The 25,358-nt window shown below is 38.7% G+C and overlaps 1 protein-coding gene across 3 annotated transcripts in view; it reads left to right on the top strand.

Moving 5' to 3' along the window:
* Positions 1 to 25,358, top strand: part of DNAAF1 (dynein axonemal assembly factor 1) — a 1,332,504-nt gene that overhangs the window by 1,128,714 nt on the left and 178,432 nt on the right. For all 3 annotated transcript variants that reach the window (XM_044081943.1, XM_044081945.1, XM_044081944.1), the window contains one exon: positions 20,933 to 21,353. In XM_044081943.1, the coding sequence (XP_043937878.1) occupies positions 20,933 to 21,353 (421 nt within the window). The remainder of the gene's footprint in view (positions 1 to 20,932; positions 21,354 to 25,358) is intronic.

Consider the following 25,358-nt stretch of genomic DNA (forward strand, 5'->3'; position numbering starts at 1 on the left):
GTTGCACCAACTGAATGTACACAAACAACTATGTTTCTGCTTGCACAGAACTAAAGATTTTCACAAGTCGGACCAGTTGTTTGTATCTTTTGCAAAATCACCCATGGGTAAAGCCATTTCCAAAGTGACTGTAGCAAACTGGATCTGTCAGTGCATAATTCACGGGTACATTTCGTCAGGCAAACTGGCCCCTATTGGAATTCATGCTTATTCTACAAGGTCTGTGGCCACCTCAGCAGCCTTTTGGTCCAGGGTTCTCTTGGACGACATATGTTCAGCAGCTACTTGGTCCTCTTCTCATACGTTCATTTCTCATTATAAACTGGATATGATTTCGAGAGGCAGGGCTTCTTTTGGCTCCGCGGTGCTTCGGAATATCCTTCCGCAAAGGCCACCCAGGTTTTTTCTTGAGTAGCTGGGGACTCTGCCCCACAGGTTGCAGAGCAAATGAAGTAACTACTTCAGATAAAGAAGTTATGTACTCACCATAACGTTCCATCTGAATAGGTACTTCATTTGTCTGCAACCGACCCCCCCTGCCATCCCCTGAACCTTTTCGGGATTTTCTTGTCACCTGTAAGTTTCTTGTCAGGAGATTAGATCTGGTGTATTCCTCTCTCGAGGTTATTAGTTGGGTGATAAGGCAAAAAAGTTGATCTGAGGTAATACAGCAGGTAGCAGGGGATTATGGGTAGGGGAGGAGCTAGGAGCTCGGATCTTGTAACTTGGAAAGCTGCCGGCTCGGATCCGAAGTCGGATCAGGTTGCAGACAAATGAAGTACCTACTCAGATGGAACGTTATGGTGAATACATAACTTCTTTTTTTAAGAGGTTAGAAAATCATTATACTGTAAATAAATAAAAGGAGCAGGCTGTGCTCAGTCTGTTCCTGATGATTGTTCATATTTGGAACATTCTAGGTACTTTTGACATCCCTCTGCTAAATGTATATATAACTCTAATACATATAATCGTTTTTCAAAAAAAGAGATTTAATCATGCATCTCACATACCAAAGCAAGGCTAATGTAACCTTCCTGCAAGAAACTCACTTGGATGATCAACTGTGGGATAGGGAAAGGAAAAGGAACTGGGTTAAGCAAATATTAGCTGCAGGCCATAAGTCTTTATCTGGGGGGGGGGGGTCATTATAATAAATAAATCTTTCCAAGGAGAAATGACTTCTTTTAAAGCTGATTCTAATGGAAAATGGGTATTCTTTATTAGCGGATATCATATTCTAAATAAACCTTAACTCTTTCTCAATATATACAGCCCCTGCTCTAATCAACATCTCTTCATTTATGAAATATTTAATATACTAGCTAACCACCCAAACCATTTGTATATCATTGGTGGGGACTGGAATGCTTTATTAAATCTAGACAAAGATAGATCACATAATGAAAATAGGCAGTTGCAACATACCACTATAGCACTTGAAGAATTGCAAAATACTTTTGAACTAACTGACCCGCATATTAAATTCCAATATGATGAAACAATATTAAGATTCACTTACTTCTCAGCCACTCATAAAACCTGGTCCAGAATAGATGCTTTTCTAATTTCCCAGTCATTGCTTTCAAACAGACTAAATTATGCTGTATCACCTAGAAGTATCTCAGACCATTCAAAAATCAGTCTCTTAATAAATTTTCAAACATATAAACAAAATGTTCCCTATTTCAATAATTGAACATTAAATCCTAAAATCATTTAAAACCAAGAAACAGCACAGGAAATCCAGAATGTCATAGCCCAACTTCAAAATGACTTTATAACTACTCAAATTCCTTATGATATACAGTGGGCGGCTGCCAAAAGCGGTCATTAGGGGTATAATTATCCAAAAATCTGCATGTTTCAAAAAAAGTACAACAAGTTTAAAAAGGAAATAGAAACTCAAATATTGCTGAATTAGAACTTCAGAAAAAATACTATAAAGACCTGGAGGAAATAGTAATAGACTGGCAAAAGCAATTACACAAACATTATCTAGAAAATATCTCCCTGTTGGAATTAAGGTCAATATATCAATATTCAGAATGGGCACAAACACCTTCAAAATTCCTAGCTAGGCTAATTAACATAAAAAATGGCCCACCAAAAATTAAAGGAATAGTGTATAAAGAACTGGTGAAGCACAAGTACCAAGATATTGTAGATGCTTTTGAAGACTTATATAAGAAACTATACAACATACCCTTATCACCATCTACAGACAATTTTGGTGATTTTATACATAATATAAAATTTCGAAAAATTACAGAAGATCAAAAGAAAAAAAACTCATAAAAATACCCCAGTAACTAAATGAGATAAAAGGTGCAATAAACAAACTCAAACCGGATAAATCCCTTGGGCCCGATGGCTACACCTCTGAATTTTCTAAACTATTCATGGAACCTATTTCCAAAGTATTATTAAAAGTTTTCAACTTTATAATACATCATGGAATAACAGATAATTATTTAAATAACTCCAAAACATTGCTAATTCCAAAACCGAATTCTGACCCAACAGATCCAACAAACTATAGACCAATAGCCCTGATAAATACTGACTTTAAGATCCTAGCTCATGTTATAGCAAATAGACTTAAGAATTTACTCCCCTTAATCATTTCCCAAGAACAAATAGGCTTTATGATAAACAAAAACCAAAAAACGGACCAGCACAACGATAATGCAGGCAAATGTATTAATTATAAACTGAATACCATGAAACAAAATAAATAGTGAGCAAACCGGTTTCGGCTGAAAAAACAGCCTTCTTCAGTGCTGAAACAAAGTTGAGTAATTAGTTAAACAACTTGAAACATCCTGGTCTTTTATATATACTCATTTTAAGAGATATTGCCAAAAAAAAACTTTGTGGATTGTATATGATGAACCCATCTCATAAAAATTATAAATAAGAAATAATAAAAATAAAAATGAAGAGATGAAGAAATATTAATGAAAAAGTTATGAAAAAATATAGCATGAAAAACATAGCATGAAAAACATAGCATGAAAAAGCAGGTTAACAATTATACCATCTCATTTAATCCAGGTTTGAACAAAGCCCCTAGCCTGGTTATCCACATAGTTTCCATATTATTAAGTTTGTTGTGCCAACCTGCTTTGTAATTTCTATGCATTTGAATTTTATCAATGATAGTAAATTTAAAGACAGCCGTGGGATGTTGAATAGTATGTTTGTAAAGAGCATTGGACAGGCGGTGGTTTCTAATGGCACTGAGGTGTTCACTGATCCTCAGTTTAAATGGTCTGGACGTTTGACCAACATAAAATGATGAACAGGTGCATGTAGCTAAGTAAATGACCCAATCTGAACTGCAGTTGCCAAAAATGTTAATTTGATATACTTTAGATAGGTTCATACTAGGCTATCTGCCCTAGGGCATTTATAAGCCTAGCCAGAGTGTGTTTGGCTTTCGCCACCCATTTTAAATTAATTTTGCTATGCCATGTCAATGAGGGATTCTGCCTAACCTGGACTGGGATTTTATTCCAGAGTGAAGGGAGCCTCTGGGTTATGAATCTGTCCCTCCAGCATGTAGCTCAATGGGATTTGGATTTTCTGAGGTGCAGCATGTCCATTAATTTCGGGTTGGACGTGGCTTTATATGTCAGGCACAGATCGCCTCTAAGCAGGCGGTATGCCACTGAGTAGAGCTGGAGTTTCTTTAACCGGGCAGCATATGGCATCTGTTTGAGCCCTATGATCCTCTTGGTGAGGTACTTTTGGGGTCTTTCCAGTTGCTGCAGGTGTCTGGTAAGGTACATCCCGAAAGGGGCATTGTACTCAATTATGGGCCTGATGAGGGATGAGTAAAGAGGCACGATGACCTCCCCTGATCTAGATGTGAATCCCTTCATGATTAGGTGGGCTATATAAAATGTTTTTCTAACCACTTTGGACATGTGGTTGTCAAATGAGAGATTGCTATCAACTTGGGTCCCCAGGTCCCTAATTACTACTTAATGGATTACCACCTATGTGGTAATTTGTGGGCACTTTGTTTTTGCCAAAGGGGATGACTATACACTTTTTGGTGTTTAGCTTGAGGCCATGGCTCTGGCACCAGTTGTCTGTTTCTATGAGGCCCTTTTGGAGGATGCTTGTGTTGGCTGGAGAGTCAATTATGGCACCCAGTTTACAGTAATCTGCGAACTTAGTCAGCCACAGTCCTTCCGTGTTGGCCTGTACCTCCGAGAAATATATACCGAACAAGAGAGGTCCCAGGACTGAGCCTTGTGGGATGCCGCTTGTAACTGGTTTGGAGTCTGACATGGCTCCAGCAATTCTAACCATGTGGGTTCTGTCCTTGAGCCAGTTTGCAACCCATCTAGTGACATAGGGGTTTATATTTAAGCTGGTGAGCTTATCTATAATGCCCGAGTGGGGTATTGTATCAAAGGCTTTTGCGAGTTCCAGGTAGGCTGTGTGGACCACCTTCCCCTCGTCAATGGCCTTGGTGACTGTTTCAAAGAAATCAACCAGGTATAAAAGGCAGGATCTGCCCTTAACAAAGCTGAACTGGGTAGGATCCAGTGTCTGTAGGTCCCCAATATCTTTATTTATGAGGTCCACGATGATCCTTTCCATAGCTTTGCAGACTAAGCTAGTCAGGCTTATGGGGCGATAGTTTCCAGGATCCGTTGAGGCACCACCTTTGTGGAGAGGGACCACTGTTGCTGTACGCCACTCTTTGGGTACATATCCTGTAGTAAGGCTAAGATTGAACAGTAGTTTTATGTTTGGGTTTAGCTCTTCTTGGAGTTCATGTAGGACGCAGCTTGGGGCACCGTCTGGTCCCATTGATGCTGTTTTTTTTTTGCTTTGGAGAGGGCAGCTCTTACCTGAGCATCTGAGATGTCAGGGGGGCAGCACTCTGCTGGGATAAATATTTGCCCTTTTGGTGGGGGGGGGGGAGAAGTTTGCGCTGAACCTGTCAGCTAGGATGTTGGCAATATCTGTGAGTTCAGTGTATTTTTTGTCATTTTGGACTAATTCTGAGCATATCTGGGAATTCCCACCCAGGTTCCTAACATAACTAAAGAAAGCCTTGTGATTATCCTTAGTGTCCTGTGCAATTTTTCTCTCGAAGCTGGCCTTAGGCGATTTTATGAGTGCCCGTAGTTTTTTGCTAATACTGATCAGAGATGCCTTCCCTTTTTGGGATTTTGCTCTATCATGTAGTAGCTTCCTCCTTCTATTGTATAGTTTGTTTATGGCTGGGGTCCACCATACAGGACGTCTGCCTTTGGAGGATTGGGTGTTGGTTTTATTTGGGATTGTATGATCCATGCATTCCTGAAGGTGTTCATAGAATGCATTTATAAAGGATTCTGCGGTCTGGGCCGTATTTTACACAGGCCCAGGGGCTTTGAAGGATTCCACCTCGGTTTTGAGGAGTGTGAAATTTGCTTTAGAGAAGTTTTTCACTGTGGTTTTCAGGGCAGGGGGTGGAGTCGGGATGTGAATATCCAGTGAGATTAGTTTATGGTCTGATCTTACCAGTGAGGGATACACTTCTGGTCTGGAGCATAGAGTCCCCATGTTGGTGATGATCAGGTCCAGTATGTTTTCCCCTCTTGTGGGAGTGGTAACAAGTTGTTCCATAGCATTTGAGTTTATAAATTCTAGGAACCTTTGGGCTAGGGTGTTGGAGCTAGAGTAATGCTCCCAGTCTATGTTTGGGTAGTTGGAGTCGCCCAATATAATGGTGTTTGGAGAGACCTTCATATTTTCCAGTGTTCTCAGGAAGGCCGAGTGGGTTCCTGGGTTTGGGAGGGTGGTCTGTAGCAGGCTATAAACTGGAAGGCAGATTTACCCACTGTTAGTTGCACATGGATAGTCTCTGATGCTTCGTGCTGTGCCACCAACCTGGAGGTGTGGGTATCTTTGACAAATATTGATACTCCCCCTCCTTTTGTGGTACGGTCCAAGTTTTGGGGCCGAAAAGCATGGTATGAGGTATAACCTGGTAGTGCTGGGGTGCTCTCTGGAGCCTTGAACCAGGTTTCTGTTACTCCACAGATATCAATGTTCTCCATGCTAAGGAGAGTTTTGAGTGCGTGCATCTTGAGGTTTAGACTTCTGACATTGAGTAGCATTACTCTTAGTTTCTTATCCCTTGTGATACCTATGGAGGTGGGTTTGTCTTTTGAGCCTTGCCTAAAAAAGGCACTATGGGGGTAGCAAGATCCTTTGCCAATATCCGAAAGCCCAGGGGTGACAGGTGCAAGCCGTCCCTAGCGAAGCATCGTGGCTTGTCGAGCATGTCATCCCAGGCTGACAGGCATTGGATCCCCTTTGAATGACACCAATACTTAAGCCAATTGTTGAAATTGATCATCTTGTCTTCATATTGTGGCATCATTCTTGGTGAGGGTAAGATGCTACTCAAGGTCAGGGTCATACCGGCCTGGGCTACATGCTCAGAGAGCTCCTCTATGTCTCTCTTCATGTAGTCCAGGGAGGTACATCTCAGGTCATTCACACCAGCATGGACAATGACTGAGTCATATTTGTACTTGCCTTGGAGTGACCTGAGTGCTTGTGTTATGTGGCGGATCCTAGCGCCCGACAGGCAGCTCACCGTGACCTTCTCCTTGTTCAGCCTGGTGAGCAGGACGTCAGTGTGCCTGACGATAGAGTCACCTATTACAAGTGTATCAGGTGTGTTGTTTAGCCTTAAGGGCTGTGACTGTTCGGCACACTGGCTTTGTGAGCTATGTGTTGCATGTATTTTGTTTTGGGGTAGCGGTTGCTTGGGTGTCTGCTTTGGAGGTCTCTGCTGCTTAGGCAGATTTTTATTTAGAGCCTCCGAGTATGTTTTTGTGTGTTTATGTGTTTGGTTTGCTGTTGTGGTAGGTCTATGTGAGACTGGAATTGTAGTGAGTGTGGTTTCCTTCTCCTCCTGACTGGTTTCTCCAGTACTGAGTTGAGAGAGCTTAGCCTCCAGTATGGCTATATGGTTGCATCTCTCATATGTGTTGGAATTTGTTGGGAGGAGGAGAGGGTTGTCTGTGTACATGAGGCAGTTGTAACATTGCCTCAAGATTCCCAGATTCACCAGCTGGACCGGGGAGGAGATTGACAACTGACCTTTGGACATGCTAGAATAGTATTGGGAATTCCTTTATAATTGAAAAAAAGGGCCAATGGGGAACAAGGTACTCAAGGGGAGTTTGTGAGGGTGTAGTGCTTTTAATATTTTAGTGCTGACTTATATAATTGCTTTAGTGAGCAAGTGCCAGGTAACTTAAATGCAATATTTTTCAGGTAACTTAAATGCAAAAATGACAAACAGTAACTTTCTTTCAAGTGAAACAAGGAAATAAGTACAGTAAGCAATGCAGATATCACTAGGGATCCATAGAAGCGCTGAAAAGCCACATTTTAGGTGGAATTAGCGTTTCAGGGAAATAACAAGCAAACAAACAAGCAGCATACAAATAAAGCTAGATTCAGCAGGTCTGGATCTAGTCTGTGCTACAGCAAACAAGGAGTACCAATTTCAGTAAGAAACAGTTCAGATATGCAGGCACTATAAGCCTTTAACCAGAAATTCCCAGCTCAGAAGGGCAGAGTCCAGCCTCTCCTCCCACAAGAGTGTAGACCACAAACCTTCTTAATGTAAAATAACTGGCCTGAAACCCAAGTGCTTAAACCAGAACTAATATACTTTTAGAATAACAGACACTGAGCCCTCAATCAGCATTTCCCAACTTAGAAGGATGTAAGCTACCTGTTCTGCCACTACAGTGCAGACCACAAACCTTCTTAATGTAAAACAACTGGCGTGAAGCCCAAGTGCTTAAACCAGAATTAATACACTTTTAGAATAACAGGCACTGAGCCCTCAATCAGCAGTTCCCAACTTAGAAGGATGTAAGCTCTAGGCCACAAACCTTCCTAATGTGAAACAACTGGTCTGAAGCCCAAGTGCTTAATCCAAAAGACTTAGAATGATAGCTACACTTTAATCAAGTTACTACCAAGCAGTAATAAATACAATTGAATACTTTAAAGAATGCCTGGATTAGTGCTCAGGTTATACAAACAAAGCTAAATTCAGCAGGCCTGGATCTAGTCTATGCTACAGCAAATAAGGTGTACCAATTTCAGTAAGAAGCAGTTTAGATATGCAGGCACTATAAGCCTTTAACCAGAAATTCCCAGCTAGAAGGGCAGAGTCCAGCCTCTCCTCCCACAACAGTGCAGACCACAAACCCTTTTAATGTAAAATAACTGGCCTGAGACCCAAGTGCTTAAAATAGAATTAATACACTTTTAGAATAACAGACACTGAGCCCTCAATCAGCAGTTCCCAACTTAGAAGGATGTAAGCTACCTGTCCTGCCACCACAGTGCAGACCACAAACCTTCCTAATGTAAAACAACTGAAGCCCAAGTGCTTAAACTAAAAGGCTTAGAATGAGTTACACCAAGCAGTAATAAATACAATTGAGTACTTTTAAGATGATGCAAAAGCAAAATAAAGTATGAAGAAACACAAATACAGTAAAAGCAGATTTTTTTTTTTTTTTTTTTTTTTTTTTTTTTTGTGTGAGCGAGCAAATGAGATAGGCCCAGGAGTTACAGGACAGAAACAAGTGCAAATGCAGGCTTTCAAATCAGAAAGTTGAGAGAGATGGAAGACCGCCCAAAAGGCCAATAACTACAAATTCTGGGCCAGAACCATTCCTTATGTGGTAGACAGGTTACCTAGTGCTTACCACTCCCACTGATAAGCTAGAAGGCTTCCCTCCAACACAGAAAGGCTTGGGGGCTCAGAAGCTTACAAATAGTCCTGGATACAGCAAATCTGTATCTGGAACACTAATTACAGGAAAGGTTGGAAACAGGCTTACAATTTTTTTTTTCTTTCAGAAAAGTAGCAAAAACAATTCACATGCAGTGCAAGCTGGCACACTTGAGTATGTAGCAATATTAGTCCACACACAGTTTGAAAAAATGTAATTAAATTAAAAAGGGCTAAAAGCAAGTGCAGAAAGGGTTTATTAGGTAGAATGCGGTAAAGAGATGGGACTGGGGGAGTGTCCTAGATCAAATCTACAGTGGGGCGGGCACTGCAAAAGCCACCAAATTTAACCTACTACCAGAACAGGGAGGGGGGTGGGGTGGGGAAAAGTTTCAACAGAGATAGAGTGCAAATTATAAAACCCAAAAAATATATACTGATCTCTGTATATTTGCAGAACACTAAGACAACAGATATATAAGCAACAATTTAGCTCTATAATACAGAGAATACAGAAAAATATACTCAGCTCTATATACTTGCAGAAAGTCTTGTAAGGCTGTTCCACTTTAAATGCAGACTGCTGCTATTAACAGTTCAAATTAAGGGAACCTTGAGTTAACAACACAGAAGCAACAGAAACCACAATGGGGGGGGGGGGGGTTTCAACAGAGATGTGAGGAATCAGAGTGCAAATTATAAAACCCAAAAAATATATACTGATCTCTGTATATTTGCAGAACACTAAGACAACAGATATATAAGCAACAATTTAGCTCTATAATACAGAAAAATATACTCAGCTCTATATACTTGCAGAAAGTCTTGTAAGGCTGTTCCACTTTAAATGCAGACTGCTGCTATTATTTCTTACTTGAAAATTCTTTGGTTTTAAGAATATGTTGACAGGCACTGCAGTGCCCACAAGGGAAGCAGCCAAGCAATGGGTCACCAAATAAAGTCATTTGGACAGGTATTGCTGGTGTGTACCTTTTGTAATGTGTCAACCTTGAATGTATAGTCCTACCCCTCCTGTATGAAAAAGCACATTTGTCTGGTAAAATCTCATTCAAAAGTAAATTTGTATATAAATGATCTTGACATCTGGAGGAGGTATCTAGAGGATTCAGGAGTGGCCTTAGGTCAACTGGTGCCCTAGGCAAAAGGGCTCTACGGCGCCCCCCTCCACACCACCTAGTGCCCCCATCCTGGTCTACCTACACCAAGTAAATACTGGAAAACTGCCCCTGCTAGAGTGGTGCCCTAGGCGGCTGCCTAGTTGGCCTATGCCTAAGGCCGGCTATGAGATGATTGTTGGATGGTGTGGCGTGGGGATAAGGACCATGTGTCTGATTTTGTTAAATATCTTAACAACAACCCTTGGGATATACAATTTACCTTAAATATTGAATATGAAGAGATTGTTTTCTTGGATGTTGTTGTTTCCAGACAGATGGATCATACTTTAGCTACACATGTACATAGGAAGTTTCCTCAGTATAACACATTACTACATGCATCCAGCTCTCAACCCTGCCACATCATCCAAAATATTCCGAAATCCTAATTTCTGCATATGAAACGCATATGCTCATCACAGGAACAATATGAAGCCTGTGCACAAGATTTGTCAGATAGGTTCATTGACCGTGGATATCCCAAACATCAGATCTCTCACACCATTCAACAAATTAAATATGTGACACGACCCACCTTATTACAACATCATAATATGAAACATAATGAAAATTCTATTCCTAGGCAGCCAATTAGATTTGTTACTACTTTTGGGAACAACACATTCAGATTTAGAGAAATCATTGACATACATTGGGATATACTTAAATCCCATGAACTTTTGAATGAGATTTTACCAGACAAATGTGCTTTTTCATATAGGAGGGGTAGGACTATACATTCAAGGTTGACACATTACAAAAGGTACACACCAGCAATACCTGTCCAAATGACTTTATTTGGTGACCCATTGCTTGGCTGCTTCCCTTCTGGGCACTGCAGTGCCTGTCAACATATTCTTAAAACCAAAGAATTTTCAAGTAAGAATACATCTAAAGTATATCAAATTAACATTTTTGGCAACTGCAGTTCAGATTGGGTCATTTACTTAGCTACATGCACCTGTTCATCATTTTATGTTGGTCAAATGTCCAGACCATTTAAACTGAGGATCAGTGAACACCTCAGTGCCATTAGAAACCACCGTCTGTCCAACGCTCTTTACAGACATACTATTCAACATCCCACGGCTGTCTTTAAATTTACTATCATTGATAAAATTCAAATGCATAGAAATTACAAAGCAGGTTGGCACAACAAACTTAATAATATGGAAACTATGTGGATAACCAGGCTAGGGGCTTTTTTCAAACCTGGATTAAATGAGATGGTATAATTGTTAACCTGCTTTTTCATGCAATGTTTTTATGCTATATTTTTTCATAACTTTTTCATTAATATTTCTTCATCTCTTCATTTTTATTTTTATTATTTCTTATTTATAATTTTTATGAGATGGGTTCATCATATACAATCCACAAAGTTTTTTTGGCAATATCTCTTTAAATGAGTATATATAAAAGACCAGGATGTTTCAGGTTGTTTAACTAATTACTCAACTTTGTTTCAGCACTGAAAAAGGCTGTTTTTTCAGCCGAAACTGTTTTGCTCACTATTTATTTTGTTTCATGGTATTCAGTTTATAATAAATACTTTTGCCTGCATTATCGTTGTGCTGGTCCGTTTTTTGGTTTTTCGTATGATTGGTTTGGACCTCTGCACTCTGTCCCACGTGCCTGCTCTTTGGTTTGGTCTTTATGATAAACAGGCAAACAAGTGATAACACCCTCTTTTTAGATACCATTATCAGACTTCTTAACAGTGACAAATGCCCCAGATATGTCCTCATGGCAGATGCAACCAAAGCTTTTGATAGATTTAATTTACATTTCCTATTTAATATATTGCCTTTATATGGTTTTCCTCAGGAATTCACAAGGGTAATTAAGGTTCTATATCAGAATGCTTCTACCACTATTCAGATAAATAAGCTCATAACTAACCCTATACTGTTATTTAATGGTACAAAACAAGGTTGCCCTCTTTCCCCATACCTCTTTAATCTTTATCTAGAACCTCTCCTTCTCTTTATTTCACAAAAAAACTTCCATCACATATCTAGAATCTATAAAACAAATATTATATTCTCTGCTTTTGCTGATGACTTAAATATATATTTTCAACTTCCCACTACTGACCTCCCAAAAATACTTAAAGCTATAGATGAGTTCTCTGAAATCTCTAACTATAATTTAAATCTAAACAAATCCCACATATTTCCCATGAATCTTATAGGTCATAAGGAATTTTACTTTCCCATGAGTGAGATCAAGATAAGTTACCAGATAAAATGCCTAGGAATAATATTTACTCCTGACTTTAAGGATATGATAAAGAATAACTTATTGCGTACATGAACCAGTATTGAAAGTGATATCAATAGGTGGAAGAATATTAATATGTCATTACTCTCAAAAGCTAGTGTTATTAAGATAAACCTTTTACCGAGAATACTCTTTCAACTAAATGCTACTTTTTCAAATATTCCCCAGAAATTCTTTCTTGATATAGAAAAAGCTATATCAAGATTCTTATGGTACCTCAAATCCACTAGAATGAAATATGACAAACTTGTACTTTTCAAAGATAAAGGGGGATTGGGGTTACCTGATTTCAAACTGTATTATAGTATAATTACTGCCTACTGACTAATACAGATAATAAGCCATGACCTGTATGTAAATACCTGGACACCCCAATGAATCAAAATCTGGTCTGAACAACTGAAATCCCTTGGGTATAACAGCAAATCCCTACCATTTTTAAACCTAAATCAAAATGGCATATTCATGAAGAATATATACCCACTAATTAAATGCATGATTCTTACCACACAGAAATTATTTAAATCATTGCAATTAGATGCTCTTGCCTTTATACAACCACTCCACCTAAATCCCAACCTATTAATAAACAATAAACCCTTAAATCTAACAAATTACCCCCTGATAAAAGGTCTCACAGTATGGGATATATACCAATGGAGAGAATCCAGTATACAACAAATAAGACTAGAACTAAATCTTACTAAGAAATATACTGTTATTCTTACTCAAATCCATTATCTCATAAATGCTAAATTCTCACAAACACAAGTCGACTTGCAGGATATTAACTTAGTAAAACTAACACTAGAAAACCTCAAGATGAAAGGGAAAAAATGTGTAGGACATATAAACTTGTAACAAACATAAAACACCGGAATTCTCCATTATTTTCAAACTATTGGCAAGAAAAACAAACAATCTCTGACAGATGAAAATAAGAGACTGGCCATTGAGAATACGATAAAATTCATTCCTTTCAAGAAGCTGCTATATATACAAATTATGATAAATAACAATGTATACTATACCCCATCCAAACTAAATAAGTTCAATTCCAACTTCTTGCCTATATGTCCTCACTGCCCAAACCAAACTGCAGATATTCTCCATGTCATGTGGAAAAGTAACAAGTTACAAAACCTATGGTGCTCTTTAAGAGCTAGGTTAGAGAAGATGGGATATGAAAAATCAATTATGTCATGGGATACAGCTATATTGAACATTAACACAACTTGACTTCCAAAAAAAAAAAAAAAAAAAAAAAAACATGTCCTTATCACGATGTGTGCCCTTATTAAATTTTATATCACTAAAAATTGTAATGTCACATCTCCAATTACATGGGAAGGCTTTAGCAACTTTGCTATTAAATATATCTCATCTCACAAACTAGTTTATACAAAAACAAAAAAGAAACACTATTATCAGAAATATTGGGGTTATTTACTAGATATAATTCTTAACAAAGAAAGATAGTCTGTACACTGACATAAGACAAATTTATATTATGCAATAATTGCATTATTCCTCTTCTTTCCCTTTTTCTTCTTTATATAGCTAATTGTATTCCCTAACTACATTAAGTATAATAGGTGGTTGAATTTCTATATTCATCTTCTTCATAAAACATCACTTTCTTAAGTGATGTTAAAAACCTTTTATACTCCATTTGATGATGTAGTGACTTCTATTGTATGCACTGTATATATATTTCTTGTGTTATTAGTTTTTTGAATGTATCCTTTTTGTATGTACTGTTTGTTTTGTGTGCTTGATTGGATGTATCGCTGTTAATATCTGAAAATTCAAATAAAGTATTTTAGAAAAAAAAAAAGAAAACTATACTCATCATTGCTCTGACTTCTGCAAGAAGAGTATCTGAGTTGCAAGCTCTCATGGTGGGTGAGCCCTATCTGATTTTCCACAGACTTATGGTCTCACAAACCAATCATTCACATCCAGAATGGTTTTAGAATTTCAAGCTTATCAATCTCCCAGTTTTCTACCAGAACCTAAAAAAAGGAGAAAGGATTCAGCATACTCTGGACATGCGTAGGTAATTCAGGTACTATCTTGACAGAAATATGCCCTTTAGAAATGGATGATCAGCTATGTATTTTTATCAGAGCATATAAAAAGGGGACAACTAGTGTCTAAACAGGCAATTTCTAGGTGGTTGTCATCAGCCAATTACAGACAAATCCATTCCTAGCAGTATCATTTTACATTCTACAAGTGCCTTGTTTTCTTCTTTGGCATACTTAAAGGGGGTGGACTTTTGAAGCATTTTACAGCTACATGGTGCTCTGTATGTGGTTTTACAAAGCATTACATTTTCTAGGTCTAGCACCATTCTCTAGGTGCACTTGGATCCTTATCCTTCCTCCTCCCAGATTGGATAGGCTTTGTTTTTCAACCCATATAGTGTAATGGCTACAGCAGAGTGATGAAAAGAGTACTTTTGGGTAAGTTGCATTTACCTGTAATAGAAAATGTATGAATTCCTTACTGCTGCAGTAGCCGCACAAACAATCCATTCCCCCCTACTCTTGTATATAGTTGTAGTTCGGATTTAAAGTAGATTATGCTTCTACTTTATATTCATTATTTTTACTTTTGTTGTTAGATCAAGATTGTTATGCTATTTCTCCCTCTGTATGGGTAAAACAGTTCTGAATAAGATTTCTTCACTCTGACTGTTGACTTCCCTCCATGAGGCTAGCAAATCTGCAAACACCAGGGCCAGTGCTAGCATTTTGGGGGCCCCCAGCAAGTTTCAAGTTGGGGGCCCTACTCAGGAGAGTCTAAATTGTGACCACATTGCCATCGCACCCCCTTCCCTGACAAGCTCATCCAGCAACATTTAACAATCACTATAACATTACTACATTCAAATCATTAAGAATTGATGTGGCAAGGTACACATACTGACTGGCATTTAGCACTAATGTTGCATTATGACAAGCCCTGTACCACAGCAAATTAGCCACTCAGAGGTATACTCACACTAACTGCATACTCAACATCCCAAATTTTCAAAGAATGTCCAGATTTGACTCATTTTTGGTCTGTTCCTCACAATTTGTAGTTTTCTGGATCATTTGTGGTAAGTCATTGAGGACTGAATTCACTAAATAATGAGAGGCGTTTAAGTTTCAGACTTCATATCCTTCAGAAAATGCATGGTAACACAAGACCTTTTATTCTAGCAACTTGTTTAAGTTTTTAAGAGCAATATTTAAAATTTGTCCTGATTTTTGGGGTTGCCTCCCAATTATCTTTGGATTTGTCCAGATTTTTTGTGCCAATAGATTGAGAGCTATGACTGACTGGCATTTAGTAGCAAGGTTGTTATAGTATGACAAGCCTCTGTACTGCATTAAGGTAGTCAGTCCCACAGAGGTACAGAAAGACACCCACACTGATTCACACACACAACACAGACACACAAGACAAACACAGCAATACAACAAGGCTGAACAGAGACACCCACACAGACTCCCTCACACAAGATAGAGGCAGGCAAGACAGACAGCTACACAGACCTGCACACAGGACAGACACCCACACATGAGAAAGACAGTGCTACAGCAAGACTGAACATTAACACCCACACAGACTCCCACACAAAGGACAGACACCCACACAAGATAAAGACTGAACAGAGACACACAGGACAGACAGCTACACAGTCTCTTGCATACAGGACAGACATGATAAAGACAGCGCTACAGCAAGACTGAACACCCACACAGTCTCCCATACAGAGGACAGAGACAAACAAGACCAGGACAAAACTACTCAAGACTGAACAGAGACCCACGCAAGATGAAGGCAGCACTACCTCAAGACAGAACTGAGACACCAGACACAGAGTCCCCAACACAAGACGATGACACACAATGGCAAGACTGAAACACACAAGCAGCATTAAACTGAAAACTGACCCACATCACACAAGATAGACGGTTAATGACATGCAGCACAGTCGCATTGCAGAGGCACACAAGACAGCCATGGGAAAGACATAGAAACATACAAGGGAAAGCCATGGGGATTACTGAGCTTGAGACAGACAGACTAAAACCCAAACAAACCCAAAGAAACACAAGAGAAAGCCATGAGGATTATTGAGCCTGAGGCAGACATACTCAAACCCAAAGAAACACACAAGAGAACAGCCATGTAGATTACTGAACCTGAGACAGACTCAAACAAAATGAAACACAAGAGAGAGCCAAGGGGATTACTGAGTATGAAACAGACTCAAACCCAAAGAAAAACAGGTGAAGTCAAGACCACTAGAGTGTCATTTATCTGCAATGTGCAGTTAGCTCCTCAGCTTTTCTGATCGCTGCCACTTTTTGTGCCATTAGCAATTTCTTCTTCCTGTGCTTCTGTCCTGGCCTCACAATGAGATTTTTGGCAGCACAAAGTGTAAGCAAAATGTTGGTATCCTGCTACACCACCACAGGGCTTTTGTATTTGGCTTGTATATCCTAGTAGTACGACAAGCTGTTCTCATTTCCATAAGTAATTTCTGTGCAGGTAGAGAGTAGTAAAAATACTAGGGCTCAAGCTCATGTACAAGGCACTGTCCAAGTGATGCACTATACATTCGCCTTTCATGAACTAATGTTAGCTACCAGCATTTCAAGTTTTTAGGTTTGTGGTTAAAGCTGTGAGACACCCAACAATAGGCTTCCCTCTCATGCTTCCACAAAATATTGGAAGGTTCATTTTTATTTTTTTATTTATTATTTATTTAAGAAAATAAGAAACTTATTTGAAAAAAGGGGTACAAGACACATCTCAGTCCATAACCCTAATAACTTCCTCAACAAAGGACAATCATCAGGTGTTCTTTGTTTACATATATAACCTAAAAGGAAATGCCCAGATTTGTGCCGAACTGATAGGTAATGATACTACATATACTGGGCCTGTGGACATAGCTAACCTGTTGGTCAACAGATTCTGTGAAAACTTCACTCCCTTGTCCCCGCCACACGTACCCCATGACATCCCTGCCACCTTGTATCTCTGAAGAGCAGGTCATAAATGGTCTCTCTAAGGTCCTGGGAACTATAGACCTATTAGCCTGACTAGTCTTTTCTGCAAGGCCATGAAGTGAATCATCATGGACCTTATCAACAAAAATATAGGTAATCTCCAAACAATTCACTCTGGTCAGTTTGGATTTGTCAGTGGGAGATCATACTTATTAAACATGGTGGACTTCTTTGAGACAGTCACCAAGGCCCTGGATGAGGGTAAATTTGTGTATTTAGCCTACCTTGACTTAGCCAAGGTGTTTGACACTATCCCCCACTCAGGCATCATTGAAAAACTCACCCAGCTAAGTATCAACCCTTATATCGTTAGATGAGTTGCTAACTGGCTCACTGATAGAACCCATATTGTCAAAACAGGGGAATCCACCTCCAATAGCAGACCTGAAACAGGGATCAATCCTGGGACGTCTGCTGTTTGAAATCTATTTCTCTGAAGTAAAGCAAAAACTAAAGGCCTGTGGCTTAGAAAGTTTGCTAATGACTGCAAACTGGGAGAGATCATAGAACCTCCAAATGATGTTAACAGCCTACAAAATGGTCTTATACAAACAAATGATTGGTGGCAAACTCATGGCCTTAAACTCAATGGAAAAAATATATTATCATCCCTTTCAGTAAGAACGATGTTCCTGCTAACTACCACATTAATAGCAATGCCTTAAGTACGCACTCATTGGTGAGAGACCTGGGCACACAGGTTGACAGCAACTTTACTTTTGATCACCATGTCTCCACAGTGGTAAAAAGGGTATTCTACATTGTTCACCTCATAAGTAATGGCATTGCCTCCAGAAAAAAAGAAGTTATAACCTCCCTATACTCTTCCCTCATCAGGCCAATAATTGAATACAACACCCCTTTTGGTATGTACATTCCGAAGCACCTGCAGCAATTGGAGAGACCACAAAAGTTCCTCACAAGGAAAATACAAAGTCTTCAGCATCTCTCCTATGTGGATCATCTGAAATCACTGTCACTTTATTCTTTTTCATACAGACTACTCAGAGGTGATCTCTGCCTTGCATGCAAGGCAATCTGTGACCCTGCTTTACTGGAAATGATGCATATCCGTAAGTTAAATGGTACACTGGTTACTCACTTTAAAATCCTTAGTCTGGTATGTGACATTAATAGAACCTGCTGGAGGGACAGATCTGTCAACCAGGGGTTACCACACCTTTGGAACAGGTGCTGATTATGGAAATAAGGGTAGACCTTGGTTAGGCTTGTAAGGGCCCTAGGGCCATTAGCCTAGTAACTTCCTACGATCCTATAATGACACATTTCTTCCTTCTCCATTCATTGAATACAGTGGGATATGGAGGTCAAATAAATTATAAAATATGTTACTGCACCCATAAATGGACTCATGCAATGGACGAGAGTGTCAACTACATAGAATTCAAAAGACCATGATTTTCAAGGACAGCACTGATTTTTTTCCTTGTCATTTTGTTCTGCCTCTCATAAAATTGTTCATTTTGTGTCAAAACAGTGATTAACAGTAGCCAAATATGTTGCCTTCAAATATGCAAAAAGTCACATATTACACTTGTTTTAAGTAAATAATGCAATAAATAAAATGCACCCTGATTATGGACCTTTGCTCTCATTTTATTCCTTGTGTCAGATTTTTAAATGAAGAGGAAAGGAAGTACACCCACTAGAAAAATGTTGATTCTGTGTGGCTAATGTTGGAGTTGAACCCCCCAGCCTTTTCAGGATCTATGCTAAAGCACATCACAAGATTAAACAGGCTGTGATTGATGATAACTTTGCTGTAGTACACAAAATGTCATATATCCTGGAGTTTCAGTTCCTCTCTCTCTCTCTCACTCACAAACACACAGGTGCGTGCGCACCCACACAAACACACACACACAAAATATTAGCAACCATATAGACATTTCCAAATATAAAAACCTAAAGACTTGTGATTCTAGTCAAGTAACCTGTAGTCTTCTGTGATGTTTTCTCCTGCAGCCAAACAGGTCTCTTGGATTGACTGCAGCTTACAGACCAATCAAAAAAAAAAGGAAAAAAGTTTGTGATCGTGCAGTGAGGAACAAACAGAGGAGACTGAGAAACCCATGGCTGCTGCTTGGGGGCCCTCATTTGCAGGAAGATAATCGGGGGCTACCTGTGACTGCAGGTTCCACGGGTGCCTAACGCCAGCTATGGCAGTCAGACTGAAAGTGCTTGGGGAAGCCAGAGCTTTGTGAAGCTGGACATTTATTGTCTCCTAGGCAGGGAAACAATCCATGTAGCCTAAAGGCTACTGCAGCAGTGAGGAATTCAAACATCTATTATTGATAAGTGTAACTTGCACAACTTTTATTTCACGCAGGACTGTTAAGTGCATTATGAGGGAACAATTCAAGCACTACTAAGCTACAGTAGTATGAATGCTTCAACAAGTAGCACTTCATCTGTCTTGTGGACGTCATCATATGCAAATGCAGCAGTCTGGGGGGGCAGGGCACAGCTACTGTTAGTGAGCCATCTGCTCTTTCCACCTGCAGTTTTACCCCATGATCAAAATTGTGATGTAAAGAGATTCAAAGACAAGTAGAACTATGCTATTTCTGAACCAAAGTAGTAGGAATGTATACCATCTTTTTGCATTGTACACCCACTGCTGTCTATCGTTGTAGCAGGGCTGTTAGTGCTACAGCTGTTTTGTGTGTGAGTGGCTGAGTGAGTGAAAGTATGTGTGTTTGTGTGTGTGCGTGCACGCACATGCATGTGTTTGTGTGTGTATTAAAGGGAATGATTTTGGCTGTCTTGACATGTGTGTTTAGGGGCATGACTGTTATAGTGTGTGTGTGTGTGTGTGTGTGTGTGTGTGTGTGTGTGTGTGTGTGTGTGTGTGTGTGTGAGAGAGAGAAAGAGAGAGTATTAGTTTGTGTATGCTCCCATCCGTTTGGTGCCTGCCAAAATAGTTGCATGGGTTGATAAGGGAAATACTTAATGCTGTTGCACATGCACCTTAGAGACACTCAGACTGCATAAGTTCTCAAGTCAAAGCTTTACAACTTTTTTGTATCTCCTGGATTCCTTTTTATCAGTGCAGTACTACTAGATCACACCAACAAAGCACTAATAGTGCTACAGCAGTAATTTCTGTGTATACTGCCCATTATTTTTCAATAAATACATTTAAACTGTATATAATGGTAAAACTTGTTTAACTACGAGGAATGCTGGGCTTACTTATAACATCATGCTGTACTAGAGGGCTCTAAGAAACTAAATTTAGTTTAGTTTGTCTTTTCGGCTTTTCCTGGTAAGGGGTCACCACAGCGGAACTCTGGTCCGCTAATGATTGGCAGTAGATTTTTATGGTGCCGAGTTGCCAGCCCGATGCCCAACCTTCAGCGGTGGCATGCCCATTCATACATGTCTTTCAGAGGCAACTCGATCACCGGGAGGACATGCAGACTCCACACAGAAGGCACTCCCCACACACTAGCTGAGAATCGAACGGGAGAACCTCTTGCTGTGAGGCAACAACGCAACCGCTTTACCTTTTATAATTGTTTTTTGCAACATGTATTAATAAAATAACAAATATTTTTGCCTTTTTAATTCCATGTCTTTTGTAATTTCAGCCTGTGCATCATCAATTCATTGAAGAAATTTCTTCCAGAACAGTCAGTAGTGATTCTGACACAAATGGGATTTCATCATCACTGAAAAAAACAGTGGATGAAGACAATTTAGAACACAATAATGAAGAGTCAATTTTTTTCAAAAGACCACCTAACAGCAGAATAGCAGCCTGTGTGCTTATAGAAAATAATGCAGCAGAAAGAATAAGCAGAGAGTTGGATCCATTGAATGAAACAGCCATTGATCAGAGAAAACAAACAAGACCACTAATAGAGGAAGTCATCAACAAACAAGAAGAAATTATGATATCCACAGTTCTAAGAGAAGACTGCACACAGAAAAACAGTGCACGTTCACTGGAAAATTCAGAAGTATTTCCTGGAAATCTAAATCCACAATGTTGGTCAGCTGAAACAGATGGTAAGAAGTTTAATAAAATGCTTTCCTACTAATCTTACCAATAAGTTGTTGCAATTTTACTGTAATGACAGTAGTGTAGCAAGGGGGAGGACAGTTTCCCTGGGTGCAAAGTATTAAAAGGACATGACTGAGACATCTGCAGTTTTTATCTAACCTGAAATGCCGGTCAGGACTTGAATGCAGAGTTAATTTATTTATTTTTTTGCTCTTTGTAATCTGAAGACAGTTGTGTTTGTGAAATGTGATTGGCTTTCTGCAGTAATCTGGAGAGTTTTTTTTTTTGCTCTGGGAGGCATATGGATTGGCTGCTGTACTAAGCAGAAGTCCTTTTTTTGGGGGGGGCACAAGTTCATTGGACAGACACAGGACACATTTGTTTAAGTTTTTGTATGACTCCCCAAGTGTCCTTGTTGAAGTATGCCTGATCCAACAAAAATGAGACAAAAACTGGAACCAAAGACCTCAAAGTAACAAATCCAAAAAGAAAAGCTCCAGCAAGTCTCAAAACTTCTCATGAAACATGTTTAATGAAATACACTAAACATGGAGAATAAAAACCATACAATTCACCACAGTTAAGTGCTTTTATCTTACATTAGACCTCTTCAGAACTGTGAATGAACTAACACATAACTAGAGTTAAAAACATGAATGGATTCAGCTGACCAAAACACAGCCTTGAAAAGGGCCAATCATAATTAAGTGTTGTCTTAAAGGCAAATCAGTGTGTTTTGTCACAAGGTAACCAAACCAAAATAACTCATACCCACAAATAGATGCTGTGTTGCATAAAACAAAAAAAGTTGTCAAAAATGACCAAAATAGAAAACTAATGATTTAAATACATGTGGATCTCCTTTTCAATTCACTAGATATTGAAGTTAATTAGTTTAGTCCTGGAACACTCACAGCATCCAGTCTAAGCTGCCAGAACATCTTATGATGTAATAATCTATTATTTCAAATACTGGGATACACCCCTAAGTGGATTTGTTCCAACACTAGAAAACTAAACTTCCTAAAATTCTCACAGACATTAGAGTGCCTAGCCAAGGCACTCTTATTGTCTTTATGTTTAATACTATAATCGTGCTGGTAAATCCTCCTTTTCAGTGCATTCTGAGTCTTACCTATGTAGAAGGCAGTGCAAGTATCACACGTCGCCAGGTAAACCACCCTGTCAGACCAACAATTAAATTTACTGCCTTTACTCATTAAATGGATGACAACTCAGAAAGGACAAGAAGGCATTACAAAAAAGTTGGCTTTCTAAAAATCTGTGTAGCCAAATTACCTTGGGATTGTTTGATTAACTCTGTAGCAAGAAGATTAATACATTCATAGTTGATGCAAACTGTAAAGGTGAGGAAGGTTGTAATGTTCTGTAGCTCTGCAAAAAAACTTATCAAAATCCTCCCTGGTACATTTCCCGATGATTAACAAATTATCAAGATGCTGGATGTAACCCAAGCAGTTCATAAAACCTGGGATCTTAAACACACAGTCCAACTGCCACTGTAACAACACAGCATTAGCGAACAATGGAGCGCATGCTGCTCCCATAGCCTCCCCTGAGTGTTGCTTGAAGTATTCGCCTTCAAACGTCAAATAGTTGTTGTGAAGGACTATGTCCATAAAGTCCACTAGTGTGGAATTAGTATCAGAAAGTGCTCCATATTTCTTCACTATTTCTCCAAACCACTGGAGACCTTCTTCTTGAGGAATAACAGTATATAGGCTACAAATGTCACAGGTGAGGAAAAAAAACTCACAATTGAAATCAGTATGTCTCAGTTCGTTTAGTAAGTCCCATGAATCATGAACAATATGCTCAGAACAATTCAGAAGGAACTTAGGATTATAATCTATGAATTTGGCTAAAGGTTCCATCGCTGACCCGTGAGCAGCCACTATTGGACATAAAGGTGGATCTTCCATGTTGGAATGAATCTTGGGGATTCAGAAGATTTTAGGAATGCTTGGATGATCTACTCTTAAAAAGTCATAAAGTCCTTGGGAAATGGTATTTAACAACAATAATTCATCCACAACAACTTTATGAAACATTTATTTCATTCAGTGACAAAGCACTGTAAACATGGTCATCATTTAATAATCTCAAAAGATGTCATGCATAATCAGCCCACCCTATGATGACGAGGCCACTCCCTTTGTCAGGTTTCATACATCTAATACTTTTCTTATTCATCATAACCGTGAGAAGTGGCTTTTTCTTCCTTAGTCAAATTATAAAATCTATGACGTCTTTTACCACCTGACAATGTGCGGATCTCCTTCTCGCAAATAATTTCATAAAAGCTTAATGCGGTTGGCAGTGCTTTTCCTTTTCAAATTTTGAGGACCAAAATGTAGCCCAGGACATTCATCAGCATTTTGCCAAAACCTGTGGCACAGTGCAGTTGCTTCTTTCAAAAACTTATTTTCATTCTCCGTTAAATTGTTAATCTTGATCAATTGACCCTTAATTATATTATTTTTAGTATTCTTGGGATGCATGCTATCATAACTTAAGTGTTATTCTGTACTTCCTTTTTGTAATTTTTGGTTCCCAAGTTATTACTATTTCTATAAACTTCTGTATCTAAAAATATATGCCAACAAGATCATAATACAATGTAAATTTCAAATAGGTACAAGTGGCATTGATATATCCAATAAATAATTTTAGGCTATTCAAATTACCTATCCAGATTAAAAAAATAATTGTCAATAAAACGTTTATAGAAAATTGTATTGCTAAAAAATTTACTATTCATAATATGCTCCCTTTCCCAAGCAATCGTAAAAACATTTGCATAACTCGGAGCATGGCTACTCCCATGGCAGCCCCGTTTACCTGTTGAAAAAAGACAGAATTAAATTTAAAAAATGTAACTGAGAATGACATCTAATCTTTCCATAATCAGACTTAATACTGTTCAAAAAAAAGCTTTAAGCATAACAGCTCTATTCTCACACAATCCATCCCCACTTCATTCGGTATCACAGTGTATAACAACTGAGTGTGCATAGCTAAAAATAATCAGAGTGCATTAACTCTACTTCTTTCAAAATATTCATGAAGTCAAAGGTGTCCTTAATGAAAGACATACATCACTCCACAGATATCTGTAATTGTTTGTCGGCATATATAGCCATAGCTTCAGTCTTGCTGCCCCCACTTGCCACTGTGGGCCTGAAGGGAGGATTTTCCCAAGTCTGTATGATTTTTAGGCAAGACTAATTTTCAGTTTTTTTACAGTCAAAAATTTGCATTATTACTTATCTTTCCATCGCATAATTAGCCTTCTACAGAAAGAATCTATATATCCATAGTTCGTTTTTAATATCAAAAAAGTCAGACTTCTTATATTTGTCTTCCAGCATCTTATCTTATTAGTATAGAATTCTCTATCTGGAACAGCTAAGCATTGCCTTAGTAATTAAAATATCAAGATTGCTCTTAAGCTCATTCAGTGTTATTTTCTCTCAAACTGTCAAGTTATAAAACTTTTGCTTAGGTTTCTCTTTGAACAGATCTCTTAACTGTCTCTCAGTGGAAATGAAAAAGCTTCCAATTCTGGCTGCAATGGAGGATTGAAACAACCCCGATTAAAAAAAAAAAAAAAAAAAAGTCACATTCTACCTTTTCATCTACTTTAAATAAAACTTTAAATATTTTTTTTTAATTTAAGTAGTATTGTCATATCTTCACACCTCTGTAATAGTTCTAATACAGAACTATTTACTCTCCGATACATCCACACATGCATGCATCACCAAACCTGCTACATAAACTATCTTGACTATTACCCAAACTCTCTCACTTATTTCTGCATAAATTAACTCAACTCAGACTAAATGGAAATGTACACCCCAACCTAGGCCCCCAAACTTCAGAAGAAACCTAATTTTCACTAGCCACCATACTTACTCTATCTCCAATGTAATACACTATAGCTCTAACCTTCTAATCTTAAATATGAATGTTAGAAACGTACCAAA

The sequence above is a fragment of the Protopterus annectens genome, chromosome 8.part1, assembly GCF_019279795.1.
Source record: "Protopterus annectens isolate FY-2018-M chromosome 8.part1, PAN1.0, whole genome shotgun sequence".
NCBI lineage: Eukaryota > Metazoa > Chordata > Ceratodontiformes > Protopteridae > Protopterus > Protopterus annectens.